The 18872-nt window shown below is 38.5% G+C and overlaps 1 protein-coding gene and 2 long non-coding RNA genes across 9 annotated transcripts; 1 reads left to right on the plus strand and 2 right to left on the minus strand.

The window, feature by feature from the left end:
* The first annotated feature begins 515 nt into the window (after window positions 1-515).
* Window positions 516-2512, plus strand: LOC113643329. Of its 4 annotated transcripts, none has more exons than XR_007138215.1 (5): window positions 516-793; window positions 886-978; window positions 1075-1136; window positions 1469-1913; window positions 2000-2512. It is a non-coding gene; the product is annotated as an uncharacterized LOC113643329 (long non-coding RNA). The 4 variants fall into 4 exon arrangements; XR_003440766.2 differs by having other exon boundaries at window positions 516-779; XR_007138214.1 differs by having other exon boundaries at window positions 517-978; window positions 1469-1576; window positions 1641-1913.
* A 778-nt stretch (window positions 2513-3290) lies between these two features.
* On the minus strand, window positions 3291-8524 carry LOC125139090. 4 transcript variants are annotated; one of them, XR_007138212.1, is made up of 4 exons: window positions 5291-8524; window positions 4987-5145; window positions 4742-4794; window positions 3291-4276 (listed from the first exon to the last, which is right to left on the minus strand). XR_007138212.1 is itself a non-coding variant. In XM_047801991.1 (4 exons), the coding sequence occupies exons 1-4, from the start codon at window positions 5327-5329 to the stop codon at window positions 4252-4254; spliced, it is 276 nt and encodes a 91-aa protein (XP_047657947.1). In that variant the 5' UTR covers window positions 5330-8524; the 3' UTR covers window positions 3296-4251. The 4 variants fall into 4 exon arrangements, 2 of the variants coding, with proteins under 2 accessions (XP_047657947.1, XP_047657946.1); XR_007138211.1 differs by having other exon boundaries at window positions 3292-4276; window positions 4742-4834; XM_047801991.1 differs by having other exon boundaries at window positions 3296-4276.
* Window positions 8525-11457: 2933 nt separating this feature from the next.
* On the minus strand, window positions 11458-12292 carry LOC113643332. Its single transcript, XR_003440767.2, has 3 exons — window positions 12214-12292; window positions 12051-12098; window positions 11458-11967 (listed from the first exon to the last, which is right to left on the minus strand). It is a non-coding gene; the product is annotated as an uncharacterized LOC113643332 (long non-coding RNA).
* Window positions 12293-18872: the final 6580 nt, after the last annotated feature.

Genomic DNA, 18872 nt, shown 5'->3' on the forward strand with positions numbered 1-18872 from the left:
CTTAACCCATAGGCCAAGCTTGTGTATACTTGCCACTTGATGTCTTGTAAGATCTGGGGGTGTGTTTGTATTTCTGAGACACTTTTGTAGAGTATTAAAAACCATATACATACAGAAACAAACAAAAAAAAAACTTTCCAAAAATATCAGTTTAGACGGACTCATGCAGTTTGCTTCTCAGTTTTAATACATTTCTTCTCTAGGATAAAACTCCTGCGTAAGACATCTGTAAATGAATATGAGCAAACAAACTTTATACATCGAAAAAAAAAAAACTAAAGTATTGAATAATATTGTCATATACAGAAAACTTACTATTGATATGTTAAAAATGATTGTAAACAAGTCTTCCTAAACACTGGTGTAACCAGGTTAGAAAGATAATGTCATTTACATTAATAGTTAAGTGTGTTTTAATAATTAAGCTTTAGTTACAGTGTGCGTGAGACATAGAGTGTCGTACATTGCTAAAATGTGACGCTGGCCCTTTAAGAAACAGAACTGTAATACGACCGGAAAAGGTTTGGTTGTTTCAGGTGAACAGCGCGCGTTACAACATGTTCGAACTGGTGCACGTGCAGTGGAGAGTTTAGCCATATAGCACAAGGAAATAGAAATATAGCACAAAATAGAAAACTATTGTGAGTTAAACACCTATTGAGTATTTCTGTCATCCGGATGATTGTGTATTTGGCGGATTTACGGTGGATTGACAGCGAGTTTGCTTGGGAAACATCTCGTGTGGTGTGGAAAAGCACGAAATTGTTTCTCCAAGAAGCGTACGTGGTTAAATGTAAACACTATAAGAGACAGTTTTGACTCAGTTTGGTGTATAATTTTATGTTCACCAGTGATCTTGAGATGCCGTTGTTTTGTTTAATCCAGAGGGGAGAAAGTGCTTCGTAGGCCTTCTGTGTGTTTCTGGGAGAGCGGAGCACCAGACTTAAGTGTTGTTCACTCTTCGTAATTTCACAAAAGGTGTTCATTGGTCATGTACATGCATGTTTTACTGACATGAGTGCAATATTATTACTGCTTAATGATTTATTGACATGTGTTCTTCAATATATGCAGAGAAGGAACGAGTCTGTCATATGCTGTGATTGTGTGTGCATGTGCCAGAGTTGGGATAAAAAGTAAGATTCAGACATTAGTAATTCATTTCATTCTAGTTGTTTACCGTGTTGTAATACCTAGGTTTAAGTGGACAAGCAAGTGTTATGTTGTGTAGTGATATGTGTAAGGTTTAAACTGTATTATGCATTAATCACACAATGTAACAGTAAAAGATTTCTCGATTAAAAAGTATTACTTGGAAAAAAAGTAAATTTTAGCCATTAGTCATTTCACTTCTGTTAGAGGTTCGGGAGGGACAGATGAGTATTAAACATGTTCATTTGTATTTATTTCTTTTAAACATTATGGCAGTCAAGCAGATTTAACCTCTCCCTCCGCCCCTTCATTTTAGGGTCCGGGGTGAAGGCATGGAAAATGTGACAATTGCAGAAACCATGTTTCGTGTGATAGGGATCGGAAGAGGAAGCTTCATTTCTGGGAAAAGCGTGCATAATCAGAGGTAATAAGTTAGGATGGCAAACTTTTTGTTTAATTTATAATTGATACATTTTTTTATTCTCTAGAATCGAATGCCTGTGGCGAAGCGTCTGGCTCGGCGTAACTCACCTGTATTAAGAAATACTTCAAAGCCTTGGGGAAGATGGCATGTTGGACTTGTCAGATTCCCTTCATGTGTTTTGTGCACATTATCTGTTCCTCCCACGTCTGAAGCGTGACCTCCACACTTTTTCTGAAGGCTGGGACAATCATCCGTTACGGTCTGAAAATGGGCTCACCCCTAACCAGATGTGGATAATGGGACATGCTCATCTGGTGATGATGAAGAGAATTTCCAGGTTTGTTTTTATTGATGTTTCTATGCCTTTAGTCAAAATGTGCTTTTGGATGATGCAGGAAGTAATTTGTTTTTATTTCATTTTAGAATTTGGAACTGTGTGGAACAGACTAGGAAACGTTTGACAGCATCACAGAAGATGATGTTGGAGTTCATGTTCCAGAAATTGACTGCCCACTCACTCGTGCTCTGATGGAAACAGTAAAATCCATCTTTAATCCTCTTGCAATATCTGACTGTTATGGCAGACATATTTATATCTCTTTGGTTCAATATTTTGAAAGTCTTTAAAATACACAAACGTGTGAAACCATTGTAAACATTTATTTTACAAATTGTGTACATACTTTGACAATTTCAACTAACACAGAGCAGCACAATGAATGAATTGTATGAGAAGTAATTTGTAAATGAAAATCAGAACAGTTAATGATTTTGTATTATTTAACACAAACATTCTTTGGACAAATATTGTTACCCATATGAGGATGGGTTTCCCTTGAGCCTGGTTCCTCTCAAGGTTTCTTCTTGCCACTGCTGCCTGAGTCACCTCAGACTTGCTCATTGGGGATAAATACATACACATTGTGAGCTAAATCTATCTAATATTAATCTTTATTCTTATAACCCTTTGTTCTATGTTTATGTTCTGTAAAGCTGCTTTGAGACAATCTCAATTGTAAAAAGTGCTATACAAATAAAATTGAATTGAATATTGTCAACAGAACAGTTTTACTTGTTCCAATAAACAATGACTCAACGAGAAGCTGAAAGTTGCCGTTTCAACATGCTTTCCCCATCAAATACATTTAAACATTATCAAATGACTCTCCATATTTCATAGCTGTTTCCATTATGCTTTTAAATTCATTCAGTGTTTTCAGGTGAGCTGTAGGAAATGTAATTGTGCGTGTACATGCACTTACAGTTGGAAAACACACTACACTGTAAAATGTAATTAGTTGACCTTACTTAAAAAAAGTATGCAGACTTGTTGCCTCCAAAAAATTAAGCAAAGTAAGCTTAAGATTAGTGAGTTAGAAAAGCTTGTTTATTTTAAGTGTGCAGTACTAAATCAAGTAGTACCACTAACACGTTTTTTTTTATGTTCATGTAACTTAATAGACATGCTTAGTGTTAACTTAATTTTTTCATTTTGTGTGGATTGATATAAATTTAACCCCACTTGGAATTACTAAATACCTACAACTTGACACTTTTAGTTCTGCTCACTCATTTTTCAAGTTCACTTAAAGAAAACAATTTCCTTGAATGGGTCCTTGTTGCAGCTGCCCAGGTTTGGGTCCAACCTGTGGCCTTTTCTCTCCCCCATTTCTTATCTATTTTTGCTGTTACTGTCTAATAAAGGCAAACGCACCACAAACATATACTTTAAAAGAACACTCACTGGGTTGGTTCAGCTCCATTACGACATTTATTCAATGCACATTCAAGTATAAAACAGCAGCTAAACAACAAAGTTGTTGTTTGATTTAACTGTAGAAAATGACTTGGAAAAATATAAAAAATAAAACCATATTTCTGTGAGCTAATAAGTCTCCCAATATTAAACAGGTAAACACCTGATAACTACAGGACTTCAGTGCATGCAAAATCAGTGCATTTCTGATCAAAAACTGAAAATACAACAAATGCTTTTGTTTCCCAAATTGAACAGTCCAAAGATTAAACCAACAAAAAGAAAAACATCACTCCTTGGGGTTTGTATTTGTACTACATTACAATTATTAAAAGTGTTCCCAAAATACAAATGTGAACAAGACATTCTTGCCAGGTTCTTTTCTGACATTATCATCTAATAACAACTAACAACTCTTTGCAAACAACATTATTTCCACCATTAGCATACCTGCATAACATGGTACAGACTTCAATGGAATTTTTCTTTTTTTTTTAATTGTGATCGTAAATAAGTGAGAACAGTTGCATGAAAGAATCAAACTTTCTCTGATAAAAGGAGAACATTAATGGATGCAAAGCTTACAAAGTGCTATCTGACAGCTGATGGCTCTTTACTGTTCTAACCCAGAAGACTGTTCTTCAGAGTTAACAGTTTTGGTGGGAGTTTTTTGTTTCCCAGTCCAAGCATCACAGTCTGAATGAAGTTGAGTGTATTTGCCATGCATTTTGGGTAATCCAAATGCAATGCATATGTAAGCCCAAAAAACAAACTGCCTGAGGCAAGTTTTTAATATGATCCATGACAATACCTCCCTCCAGAATGATGGCAGTGGAGATGGGCTGGAGGTCCACTGAGCTTTGACCCTCTTGAGGACTATCTTCACTAACAACTGTCGGCACACCAACACTGATGCGTTCTAGGGCCTCGTCTCTCGCTGTATCCTACAAAGACACACATTCTTCAGCATTGCAATTTATACTATTCTAAAACATTTATTTTTAGTGTTGTAATGTTATCAGAGAATATGGCTTTAAACATGTTTTCACACTTGATTTTTACAATAAAGTAAACAAAATATATTTGGTATGGTTAAACTAAAGCTATGAAGATACAACAAGGTCTATACATTCTTGAACAGTGACACTGACTTTTCAACCTAGACTCCTGCTCCTTAGATTTTAAATTAATGAATGTGTATAACGTTTATGTGGAAAATGTTATTTTTATTTACTGGCTGTTTACATATCTCTCAGATTAGTTGTGGAGGAATTGCTATACAAAATACAGTAGTCACTGAACAAAATGTATATTGTATATCGAGCAGATACAATTACAGCTTCTATGTCAACATAGGTATAGTTTTATATTCATGCAGACCAAACATTTTCTTATGTGCAAGTACTTACAGAGCAGGTCTTGTAGAATTCACTGGGGTCATCACTGAGTAAAATGGGAATGCCTTTGAGGACAACAGAGCAAAGTACTGTCATGTCTGGTGTCTAATGATACACAGAGAGAAAAAAGACCAGTTAACAGAGTAATTTGCAATGCACAAGCAGACAGGAAATAAAATAGGTTGGTCTGGATCGGCTCATTTAGAACTTGATTGCTGAACTATCATAAAGATCAAAAGCAAAATGAACCTACTTACCATCCAGCTCATGTGCTGCATCAGCCCCCTGAGTTTCTGGCCAACAGTTCCCTTTTTAGTTTTGAAAAGTTCGATGAAACGTGGGGCATACTGGTCCAGAGCCTCAAAGAAGTCTCCCTCAAGATTCTTACTGGTGATTCTATTAAACTCAGCAAACACCTGAAAAAGTACAGAGAGGGGTGGGTAAGGATGGAGAGGTGGCAGAGGTATTAACATTCCAACAAGTGTTTGGATTTCTAGCCACACACCTTGAATTTATTTTTGATTTGCATTATTTTATTGGTTGAGAATCAAAATAGCTTACCTGTCTCTCTGTAAAGAGTGCTGGCCATCGTTCAACCATTGTCTGTACAGCAGGCTCCTTTTTTACAATTTCTTGTCTTGGGCATTTTTGAAGTCTTGAACTTCATACTGTAGTTTAAAGTCATACTGCAGTGACAGTTTATCCAACAGTTGCACTTTGAATTCTTCAATGGACTGTGGTCTCTCAACTTCCTTATATCATCTTCAGTGATGATGACTCTCAGCAACAACCTCTGGTCCATTTTGATAACTGTTGACTCACTCAGCATAATATGTGCCATTTAAGTGTGACAAGCTGCTTGTCTCCAACTCTGTAAAGTGAAATCGGGAAAACATCATTTAGTTCAGACAACTGAGTGACAGAGAACGTGGACGATGCTCATTATACCATGATGTCATGAGTCTGCTGACAAATATTATGTCTGTATTGTTCACCACAATCTTTGCTATTTGTCTGAAATCTGGGAGCCCTGAGCACGATCCAACGGAAATAACCATATTAGCACTATACTTAATGCCATCAATGCAAACAGAAGCTGCTTCAAGGACTGTGTTCTGGTAGTTATTCATGAGATAGAGACAGTTCTTCACATTTTCAGGAAATGAAGCAACAATTATAGACTTCACTTTGTTAATTTCAACAGATGGCTTGAAAAAGGAGGTAGCAGCTAAATGGAAGGCTATCATATGCTGGTGTCTGACCGCTAAAGTAAGGGGTATGTTCTGAATGTGATTCACAACTTTCTTGAAGAACTTGTGTTTGCCTTCAAAACACATTGTCCACACATCACACAATGGACCAAAAGTTTGAATTAGTTGAGGGTAGTGCTCAATGTAGTGGTGCTTCGGTCGTAGCTTCTCGTTCGGGAAAACCTTCTGAAATATCTCTCTATGTTCTGAAATCTTGCAGTCAAGAAAGCACACTGACTCCTCTGAGAAGTTTGCAGACACTGACAATTCCACTACATCTTTTAAGTTCATTAAAACCTCCCAGGTTTCATCCCCCTCAGGAATGTGATGACCTATCAGTAGTGTCAGAAGGCGAAGGAGTGTCCAATTTTCATGACCATTTCCTCCAATTGTTGCTTTGGAAGCAAAGTTCTTTGCGATGAGCTGGGGTTGGTTTGTTCTGTCTGAAAGTGTATATGGAAACTTTTTAATAGCCACATTCAAGATTTCAAGTGAGAAGTATCTCTTTGATATCAGTGCCTTCAAGCACAAGGCCAGTTCAGCCGGAACAACACCCTCCAGAAGATCATGCAAAAGATCTGGAGGATAACCATTGACAACATGAAAATGTTCCAAGCTTTCACTAAGTGGGCAGCTTCTTTTCACGCCATATTGTTGAGCCATGGTAGGATCCTGCAATACATCTTGCACCTCTCTATCATGATTTTCTTTTGTTCTTGGTTGAAATGAGCCTGTCCGCACTTCCTTGTGTTGTATTTCCTCCCGTGTGGCCATACAGAATCGGCACATCTGACTTACTGTCAAGCTTTCAAAGAACCCTCCCAAAGAATGGGCAGCTAAATTATCTGCTGCAACAAATAATACTGTACCTTTTATGCTGGCTCCTAACTGTTCAACATATACACCCTGTTGCTCAAGAAAAACAAGGTCCTGAATGAGTGGGCGGAGAATTTCACCATAACCATGGTCTTTGAGACTGCTGACCTTGAAAAGTACAGCAAGCTGGATGGTATGAAAAGAGAAGCGATATTTAGATTAGAGTGTAGATTTTCAAGTACCCAGTAAATGGCACATAGCTTGTGTTTCTTTCTGGAGGTTCCCAAGGGGTTAGCCACCTCAAAATCATCTATGTACAAGTAAAGAGCAACCCTGATTTCATCCTCTGTCAAGAAAGAATTGTCTTTAAACCGGGAACCATCCCTGTGAGATCTGTATCCTTGTGCCAAATTTGTCTCAGGTGACAAGGCCTTATCTAAAATGTCTCCATTGTTTAGTAATGTCTGCAGCATTTTTAGTATGGGGATATACACAATTGTCTGCCTGTCATTTTTTAGGACAATCTCAACAGGCGTTACCACTGAGAATTCTTTTGAAATGTATGATGTTCGCTTGCTAGTGGTTGACAATGACCCCCCAGTAGAAGTGAATTTCAGGAATGAATTATTCTCAGTAAATACTTTAGCTATCTCACTCACTAAAGAGTCCTCAACATCTCCACAATGTTGATTTAGTATTTTTCCAACAGATGTATGTAACAATGGCTGTGAAAGCACATGAATTTGGTTGATCTGCTGTATAACTTCTTGCAGGGCATTTTCAGAGATGTTAAGAATTGATGACATTTTCAGAAAAAGAGCAGCTACATTATGTTCCAACTGACTCTCCAAGTTCTCCACATCTTTACTGAGCTCAGTAACCTCAAACTCAACCTCATTAGTTTCATGGGCACTATCCTCGGGTTGAATATTTATATGAGGTGAAGGTTCCTCAAGTTCATTATGTGACAATTTTGAATGCCATCTTATTTTGGTCTTTATGTTCTTTGCTTTTATGTGCATTAAAAGTTGAATAAACATTGCTCTGAAAGTTACAGCCTTGATATGGACAAGAAACCTTTTGCTTCAGCTTCAAATGTCTTCGTAAATGGGTAAAAAAAGTCAGCTTCAGTGCAAGGCTCCACAAAGTCACACAGCTGACAATGCAAAGCAATTTCACCCATGTTCCCTAGGTCCTTTTGAGTGTGCCATGATGATAAATGGACTTTGAGTGCACTGAAAGATTTAAATGTGCACAGGCATTCCTTATGAAGGCATGGTAGTGGTGATATTCGAGTGTGGCACCCATGTTTCAAGCGGTAATGCAAGTAAGGGTAAGTAGCCCCTCTTGTCAGCACAAAATGTGCAGTGCTTACACGTCCACTGCATATGAAACGGTCTCTTTGAAAAATCTGAAAAGAAAGAAAAGATCATTTTAGCATCAAGCCTAGCAACATAAGACAAAAACACTAACATGCAGTATCAGACTTGAAATACCAGAGCTATTGGAAAAACTAAATCCTTGAAAAAAATCTAATTATCAAGCTTTTAATAATTGAACTTCAAGACAAGTGAACACAGCAGTACAAAAGGTAAATGATAAATGACTCTGTCACGCTTGTGACACGGTGAGACAAAGGCGAGTGAGGATCCAAATGCAGTTTAAGGTTTTAATAAACAAAACACAAACAAACAGTAGGCAGGCAAAACAGATCGGGACACTGAACAGGAACGACACAGACCAAACACCAACACAACCACAAACAACAGGGAAGTGAACAGACAGAGTAAATATAGTGGACAGGAGCCAATCACAAAGCAGAGACGATTAGAGACAAAGACAAGACACCTGGGGAAGAGATGGAATGTAATTAGTGTCCATGGTGAGCAATGAGTGGGCGGGGCAAACAATTAACATCAGGGAGAGACGGCAGACAGAAACAAGGGGAAACTACAGACAGACACGTTACACTCTTATATGGTTAGACATCAAGGGAACTGTAGTCCTGGGTATGATGGACCCACAGTATCTAAAGAGACAGTCCAGAAATACTAATTACATCAAATATTTGACATTCAAAATATGCACAAAATATTCTGTATGATGAAATATACTATAATGATGAATTAATTTTAACACACAAGAACGATTTAATTTGCTCTGATGTAAGCATAACTTTTACTTTAGCATGCAATAATAATATAGTTATTATTTGAAAATACCTTTTATTGCTACAATGGAATGTGTGGATTGATCACTATCTGCTTGAGCCTGGAAGGGGACAGTTAAAAAACAGAACAATTTACCACAACCATAGCTCACCACAACTCACAAACAAGTACATGTGAAAACTGTAACATAGGCCTACAGTATAACCCAGTTATAAAATGTACATATGTACAAGATGACCTTAAAGAATAATGTAAGCCACTGAGTATGCCAGCAAATACATTCCGTATCATAACAGGCTAAGAAAAACTGAGTGTAAAGATGTTTTCAGACAGGGAGGCACTCTTCTGTACCGAGTCTGATCTGGGTACTACACATGGTAACCATCTAAACGGCACAGCTACGAATATCGACTAGTGTTAAGTGCGGAGTGTTAAATAAAATAAAATTAAGTTAGTTGACTGTGGTGATATCCCCAATCATATGTCGGTGGTAATCCTGTCTTTGATAAACACAGACTGTTATTGTTGGTAGCTAAAGTTAGCTAATTTAGCACAATCCTAACTTTACAGCCTAGCTTATAATAAAAGACTTGTTCTGATGTTCTGCCTGAGTTTATAAAACAACAGTTATAAAGCTCAGGAAACTCACAAAACGCCAGGATCAGTCTGTCATCATGCTAGTCAGTACTCGACAAAAGTTTCTGGCATGGCAGGTGGGCACGACGACATGACGAGCACACCCGCGACTGTTACACTAAAGTTTTTCCTCAATTTTAACGTGACAAGTCTTTAAAGTTACCTATTTTCAACACAGAGGAAGTTACGTATTGAAATAATAATAAAGTATTGACCAAGTTTCATCAAAATATAGCCACGTTATGTCCATAATATAGTTAGTTAGCTAGTGTTAGCCGACATTACACACATCATTACTAGCAAGTCACAACACTGACTTAACGTACAGAAGCAAAACGGGGTCTGCACAAGGGTAAAATATTTACTTACCAAATGAGTGTGCCAAGCACAAGAATCGCTGTTATGATGATGATAAACACAAGCTCCACCTGGTCAGTGGGCATGATGTAACATGTCTGCAAATTTACGAATCCCGCCGACCCACCCTATGAAGCAGCTTGATTGGTTGGGGTTAAGCATTTCACCTGGAGTGGTTAATGGTATCAGGAGATATGATCTGTACAAATCAGGTTATGTTGACTTGTGTAAGCAATAGGCCAATAGTAGCTATTGAAGGGCAGGGCCATAGGGGGGAACAAAATATCGCCGTCTAGCGTAGAGAGGACTGATCTGCGCATGCCCACAGGTCATAAACGTAGTTTTTCTAAATTAATCCAACTCAAGTAGACTGAGCTGGTAAGATTTTTCAACCTCAAAGTACAAGTAACTTACTAAAAGCGAGTGTTAATACAAGTTTGATAAAAACTGATTAAGGTCAAATTAATAGTTTTAATTAAATACCATATTTGCATTTGCAGTGTATGATTTGTGTCACAGTCGTGATTGAACTTCACAGTGATGTTGAAGTCCTTCCGGTCACTGGGAAGAATAGGCTTATGCCTCTGGCCTGTCATCCACTGCATACGTTTACCTGCAGTCATTTGTTCAGCTTCACCTTAAAAATGGTGGAATCTTGCAGTGAAATGAAAACACTTCCTGTAGGAAATCCTGGAAAAAGTTCATTACATTTCCTTCTTTGGTGTATTACACAGAACCTTTGTGGCAATTCTCAAGAATGAAGGCTGCATCCACCTTAAATAAAAGAGATAGTGTTAGCATTTCTATTTGCATGTCACATAACATGCCCTCATTGTGAAATCACCACAATGGACCCTGTCATCTTTTCCCGCTGGGACAAACAGTGGTAGACATAAGTCTGAATGCAGTTTCCATGACTTTCTGGAGATCGTAGAGCTGCAGGCCTTTTCGCAGCTGATCAAGCATTGGAACAACTCTCATGGTGGAGTGTAAAACAATGGTTCTAGAGACAATTTGACAGTTTCATCAATATTTAAAACATTAAAAACTATACAGAGTGTGATAAAACTTGATGCTTGCTGTTATTAACTGTAATATTACATTTCATAAGATTACAAATGCAGATAAAAACATTTTGTACTCCGAGAATAAAAAGTAACCTGATGATGTTGCTTTTCATGTCAGCAGACACTTTTCCAGTGTATCCACAGCTTAAAATCTCATCAGTAAGTTCACTCATGTCATCTGTTGAGTTAACCTAAATACAGAGAAATAGAATACGGTCTTATTGTAATCCCAAACTTACTTTTAAGACTTAAAAATGACTATATAAAACTTACATATGTAGGTAATATTTTACCTTCACAATGAGCAGGGAGAATTCCAAATCTGTGACATCACTGGTAGTCACCTGTATACTGTCATAATCTCCAGAGCAAAGATATTGGAAACACCACTCATGCAAAAAAAAAATAAAAAATGGCGGTGGTCCTCTTTGTGCTAGACTGACAGCCATAAGTTCTCCTGCACTTCTAATACCACAGTGGATAAAACAAAATCTTAAAATCAACCAAAAATGTTTATCAATGTGAAAAGTGTTGCATGATCAAATCTGTCTCAAAGCTGTTGAGACAATAGACTGGATTTTTCCCTTTTTTATCTACACCATCGATAAACAGTCGTTTCAATCTTTGCAATCATTTCTAGACCCACAAAAAAAATACAATCGATTTAAAATCTGATCTGACAAAATGTCTGCTTTAAAATATAAAACATTTTAAAATAAACTAAATTAGCTGTACCTGTTAAGAATTCCTTGCTAAGAGCACCAGAGTTGACCCCTGCTTCGCCAAAAAAGGTAACCATCAGTCTGCCTTTCGGTGAAGATTTCTTCTGGCGCTGCCACTGCTGCATTCCTCTACTGAAGATGTCATTCCAAGAAATGCATATGGGAAAGGTGTTGTTTTGATCAACTTTCCTGCTGATCCAATTCAAAATCTCCCCAGAACTTTGTAATAGAAATAAACAGAAATGAAACATGAAATGTGCCAGCAAAGCAAAATAAACAGTTTCTTAATATACCATTTTTACCTTTGAAATGTATTTTTTGGGTCACTGAAGTTATCATATTCTGCAGTTCTGCACATAAGACAAAAACAAAAAGTAAAGGTTTTAATATTTCAAATTGCTGCATAGGAACAATTGAAATGATTATTATTATATAAGTGACACTAAACTCTATTTTATAATTTACCGTAATCCACAGTTGGCTGCATGTATCTCAATAACATCACTGTCAAATGTTTTCTTGCACAGTGGGCACTCAGCAGTCTGATGTGACATTAAAATACGGAGTTAAATAATGCACAAACAATGTTTAGAAATCATACATATACCATAAACTGAAAATTAATATTATTTAATGCATAAATAGATCAATAAATATCTTTCTCACCTTCTCTGTCCAGACTTAATTTACAGTATATTGGAATCACAGTTTTCAATATCTGGTGACCTTCAATTCCTGAAACCACAAAAATCACGGTTTTCATCTGCTGTCCATTGTATCCGTCTGGGTCAGGAGGGATGACAGTCAATTTCCGCTGCCCACCTCCACCTACAATTCAAAATATATAAAGAAATATATAAATAGACAATCCACCAAAAATCTTCAATAGATAAAATCCATCCAATAGCTATAAAATGTATGATTTCAATTCACATAAGTTTTAAGAGGTTAAAAAAAAATCAAAACAATCCTACATACCTGAGCACTTGTGCAGCAACCATCCTCCACAGATTTTTTGCCAATTTCGGATATGCTTTAACAAGCACCTCTGATAGCTTAATTATCAAAGGCAGAGTAAACAGAGTGAGGAAACTCACCCAACACAAAAAATAAAAGAAAAACACAAAGAACAAGAAAAATAACATTATCAATCTTACCTCTGAATGAGTCATATTCTCGGTTATAGTTAATGATCTTCTCCCAAGTCCTGCAAGTGTAAGCTGTAATTCTGTCTCTCCTTTTGATGCTTTTCATATTGTTGGTCAAGAAGGAAAAAACTATCAAAAAGCTTTTCTATTTCCATTTATATGGTCCAAAACGCCTTTTACCCTTACTTCCTTCTTGAAAAATCCAGGAAATGACCTACTGTAAAAAGGATTTTTATTCTCAATGTTCTGAACTGACTTTTAAGCCAGTTCAGAACATTGAGAACACTCACATGCACACTTATATATGTGATGTAATATTTTTTTAAACTTTAAAAACTGTATATTCCACCAGTGTACACACACACACACACACACACACACACACACACACACACACACACACACACACACACACACACACCTAGCCATTTCCTGCTGCACTGACTGCCCATTTGACTTGGACCTTCTTTCTTGTGCTGACTGTCCACTGATATTGGACTGGTTCCTCATTTTCTGTTGTCCAACACTTAAGGTGTTGGTCAACATCCACACCAGATTCTGAGCTGAGTGCAAGATGTCACCTAATGAAACCTCATAAACAATAAAATATGACTTTAACACTTAAGCAGTGAAAAATGTGAGTTCCACAAACCCATGATCCAATTTCTGGGATATCATGTCTCAGCTAACAGTGTCAGCATGGACGAGGGGAAGGTGAAGGCCATTAAGAACTGGCCGGCCCGGTCGACAATCAAGGACCTTCAGAAATTCTTGGGGTTCGCAAATTTCTACCGTCGTTTCATTCAGAATTTCAGCAGCATTGTAGCTTCCCTTAGACTTCAGCAATGGATAAAGCATTTAATGATCTAAAACAGCACCTGTGAAGCACCAGTTCTAACCCATCCAGACCCAGAGAGGCTGTTCCTTGTGGAAGTAGACGCGTCATCGACTGGAGTGGGATCTGTTCTTTCGCAGCAAAAGGGGAAACCTCCAACTCGTCATCCATGTGCTTTCTTCTCGTACAAGTTTAACCCGGCAGAAAAGAATTACGACATCGGCGATCGGGAATTCCTGGCCATAAAGTTAGCATTGGTGGAATGGAGACACTGGCTTGAAGGTGCCCGGCATCCCTTCACAGTGTTGGAGGACCATAAGAACCTCCAGTAAGTGGATGAACACCAGACAAGCCAGGTGGGCCCTATTCTTTACTCGCTTTGATTTTGTGATTGCTTACTCTCCAGGACACAAAAATTGGCAAGAATGTTTTCTCCCGAAAATGACCACACGCCTCCCGAAACCATTCTGCCAGCCAAGGTCTTCATCTGTCCTATCAAGTGGCGCGAGGAAGACACGATCCTGAACACACCACCTGTACCACCGGGCTGCCCAGAAGGTCACACGTATGTACCATTGTCTCATCGTGTTCCTTTAATCACTAAGGCACATACTTCTATAGGCACTGGTCATCCCGGCATACAACAAACTCTCTCACTGCTGAAACATCACTTCTGGTGGCCCAGCATGGCTCAGGACATAAGAAGGTTCGTGAGGGGTGTAAGGATTGTGCTATGGCAAAGACACCACGACATCTTCCCAGTCGTTACCCATTGTGTCTGACAGAGGTCCGCAGTTTGTTTCCAGGGTCTGGAAATTGTTCTTCAAGCTCCTAGATGTGACTGTCAGTCTCTCTTCAGGTTATTACCCACAGTCCAACGACCAAACAGAATGGAAGATCCAAGAGATTAACCGTTTCCTCTAAACCTTCTGCCATCATCACCAGAACTCTCCCATGGGCCGAGTACGCACAGAACTCTCTACGTCAGAAGACCACCAGCCTAACCCAGTTTCAGTGCATGCTCGGTTACCAACCTCCCTTGTTCCCCTGGACAGAAGAGAGATCAGAAGTCCTGTCTATCCAGCACTGGTTCCAGGAGAGCGAGAGGGTTTTTGAACTCTGCGCATCATCACCTGCAGGGGCTGTCAGGCGCCAGCAACAGCAGGTGGATGTTCGTCGTGCCCCGACACCCAACATCAAGGTCGGGGACAGGGTCTTGCTGTCCACCAAGAATATCCGCCTATGCCAACCCTACAAAAAGCTGAGTCCCCGATTTATTGGACCATTCATCATTGTGACGGAGGTCAATCCGGTAACCTTTGAGCTCCAACTCCCCTCGCACTACCGGATTCACCCAGTGTTCCACGTCTCTTCACTAAAAGTGTATCACTCACCTGTCTCTCCTTCTCCCCTCACAGGACCTGGTGAAGAAGCCCCCCCTCTCAAAGAAGATCACGCCGTGTACACCGTTCGGCAACTCCTGGACTCCAGGTGCCGAGGTGACAGGTTAGAGTATTTTGTTGATTGGGAGGGATTCAGCCCAGAGGAAAGTTCATGGGTCCCCAAGGATGACATCTTGGACCCCGAACTCCTTCATGACTTCCACAATGTCCACCTCAACAAGCCCGCACCCTGAAGTAGAGGCCGCCCACCTCGGAGCCGGAGTTTGCAGCGGTCCCCAGGAGCGGATCCCTCGGGGGGGACACGACTCAGCAAACCAGATCAACATCACCTGAGTTCTGATCACCGTCATCTGGCACCCGTCATTACCACTGCACATAAAAGACACTCACACACACACACCTTGTCCGGTCTTGTACGTGCTAGCTGCTATTGCACACTGTGCCTACTAACCTGACTCTTTATATTTCTTTACGCAGTAGTCATCCAAGTTCATCGTCCTCCCAAGAAGCTAATCTGTGTGGGTCTGCTTCCAGTAATCCTGTGTGTGTATGTGGGAGCTTCATCTGCACTATTTCACCATCGTTCACCTCATTTCACTACCCACTATCAAGAAACTCTGTTATTTTGACGTATATCTGTCTCCGTTGTCTTGTCTGTGACAATGGCCTGATAGTGTTGCAGACACTGGGTTTGGTAATGGAAAGGAATCCACTGAACCATTTATGGAATAGCCTATTGCTGAATCTGAAACTGTGTCTATTGACTGGCTGCTAGTGATATGCAATGCATTTTCATGTTCAGCCATCTCTGAGATAACCTTAAACCACTTTGGGGCAAAGTGGCAGAAGATGATTCCGTAATTGGAGACCATGATGGCTGAGATCTGAGTAATAGGCCTCAGTTCATGCTGTGTGATAACCTTCCACTCCTGACATTCTGTGGAATTTGGAGGAGAAGTTGTCCCATTTGGACATTTTTGACAAGTGTCTTGATCTGTGGAAAGAAAACAATGGAATGGAAAATGTCTGATTTCAGGATCTTTTCAAAGTCAAACCAGAGGCCACAAATTGACAACTTACCTGGCAGGTTAGAAAATAATCCTTCGCTGCAAACAGTACAGTTATAGCAACAGGAAACATCTGACACACTTTTCCATGTGCCTGGGGGACAAGTTTCAGAACACCTAGACCAGGGAAAATAGATGTAAAAAGAAAAGATTGCATAATTATTTACCCTGCTTAGACTTTACCTCATGTTTTTTACAACTGGCAAATAACTGGGGCAACTAGGGATTATTAGTTTTTCTATCATTTCCTTTGGCTTTGTGCAATTTCTAGTAGATCACAGGAATTGGCACAAGAACTTCACAGTGTGTCCTGGGCTCTCAGGGAGATCAGTGTTTAAATTCATTTTGTATGCGTTTTAAGCTTTAAGGTTATCTATAAACTAAAATGCTATACAATTGTTGAATCCTGTCATTCTTGCTAGGGATCACATCCATGGTACTAACTGTCAAATATGGCTTAACTCAGGCTGTGAGGTTAGCTAAACATTATCGATTAAAAAAGTGAGGGCAATAAATAAGTCCCATCCTGACTTCCTGTTGTGGACATTATGTCATGTTGGAATAGAAGGCATTATTTTTTATCAGATATACATTACAGCACAGTTAAATTTGGGTTTTCTTCATTTGGTTGCATTTGTTGAGTTTATTCTGCTAATTTACATGATCTTTGATCATTGTTTATTTTTGCATTTTTATCTGAAATATAAAGTTGTACAGTTCCATATTTGTATCTTGTAATAAAGGTTTCTATGTAAATATTGTAATTTTTTTGATCAAGAATAAAGCATTTATAAACTGATTACTAATGAAGGAGCAATGCTTTGTAAATGATTAATTAAGTATTTATTCATTCTTAACTAATGCTTAATGGTGTGCAGTTAGTATAAAGCCTTTACCCTCGAGGGAAGTAAATAACATTTGTTTTCAGATACCTTTCTTGTATAAGGTCAAATACTGTTTTTTGAGACACATGCACTCTCATCATCCTCAGCTGTCATGATTAGGCAAAGGCGAGTGAGGATCCAAATGCAGATCAAACTTTTATTAATCCAAACCCAGAAACAAGCAGACAGACAAGCAGGCAAAACAGGGCAGAACACTGAGCAAAGCAGTGAGTGTGAGGAAACAGGAACATAGACATAAACATACAACATACTGTACCACAACGAATAACACCAGGGAAGTGAACAAACAGAGTAGATATAGCAAACAGGAACCAATCACAATGCGGAGACAATCAGTGACTAAGACAACAGACCCGGGGAAAAGATTGAGTGCAATTAGTGTCCATGGTAACAAATGTGGGCGGAGCAAACAATTAATAGCAGGGCAAAACACAGACAGACTCATTACAATGATAGTGGACTAGATATTAAAAAAAAATCCCATCTTGCTTATTTTACCTACAGAAAAATCTGGTACCCTCTCACTCATTTTGAATGAAGAGTTAAAAAGTTAAATTTAATCAGCTTCATAATCCAAGTCTGTATATGAGGAACTTTTCCTGATTAAATATTGACATAAATATTTTGGAATTTAAATGTTGATTCTGAATATAACTCTTTAATAGAAATATTTCAAAAACTTACTCTGTGGCCCTGCGGGGTCCCTGTTTTCTGTGGGATTTAAATATAAAACTCTCACACACTTTCAAACTGAGTGAAATTTATATTACTCATATTAATAAAATGTATGTTACTAAAACTTTAGTCCCAGATATTTCTGAGCATTTATGAGGTTCAGTGAAGAGGATTTACCCAGTTCTTCAAACATGATTCCTTCTGATTCCTTCAGCCAATCATAGAAGCAGACAAAGTGACAGAGTGCTATTGAGACAGTCAAAAATTTTACGGGTCTTTTCTTGCTTGGTTTGTCATGCATTTTATAGTATCATGCAGTTCATTGTGTATATGTCTCTTTGGTAACACTTTATAATAACTGCACACTATTAAACATTAGTTAAGCATAAGTAAATACTTAATTAATCATTTACAATGCATTGTTCCTTCATTAGTAAACAGTTCTGTCATAAACCAGTTATTTATTGGGTGTCTGTGGTTCATAAGATCATTTGGAAAGTGTAAGTAATTATTAAGATATACTGTAACTGAGTGTTATTAACTGTTTTATAATCACATATTACTAATATAAATCTTGATTAATTCAGTTAGTTAAAAACCATTTACCACTTTTTAATTAACTATTTTGTGAGCTCATCTAAAGCGAGGACTTTCTATAGCCTTATTCGTACGGGATTAGTTTTACGTGGGAACGTGGGGGTAAAGTAATTATTACCAGAGTTTCTCGGTGATTTTAGTCCCGTCCGAATGTGTCATCTCGGTAATCATTATGGACAATGTCAGTAAAGATTACGGTGACTTTTACCTTCTGTAAAAAGGTCCGGAATAATTACCTCAGGTAATACTAATCCCGTCCGAATAGAACTGCTGTAAATATGTACGGTAAAATTCCGTCATTTTCTGTTTAAAAGTAGTTTTTGGCGCGTTTTTTAAGCATGGAGGCACCAAGTTGTCTGTTTGCGCACGTGATAACAGGAAGCAATGTCATACGCACATGACGACAAGGAGGTTACTGTGGTGCGTAAAGCGAGTTACCCCTCCCACTTCTGCTAGTTTTACTGAGATGTCTTGTCCCGTGCGAATTGGCCAAT

Source organism: Tachysurus fulvidraco, chromosome 16 (assembly GCF_022655615.1).
Source record: "Tachysurus fulvidraco isolate hzauxx_2018 chromosome 16, HZAU_PFXX_2.0, whole genome shotgun sequence".
Classification (NCBI taxonomy): domain Eukaryota; kingdom Metazoa; phylum Chordata; class Actinopteri; order Siluriformes; family Bagridae; genus Tachysurus; species Tachysurus fulvidraco.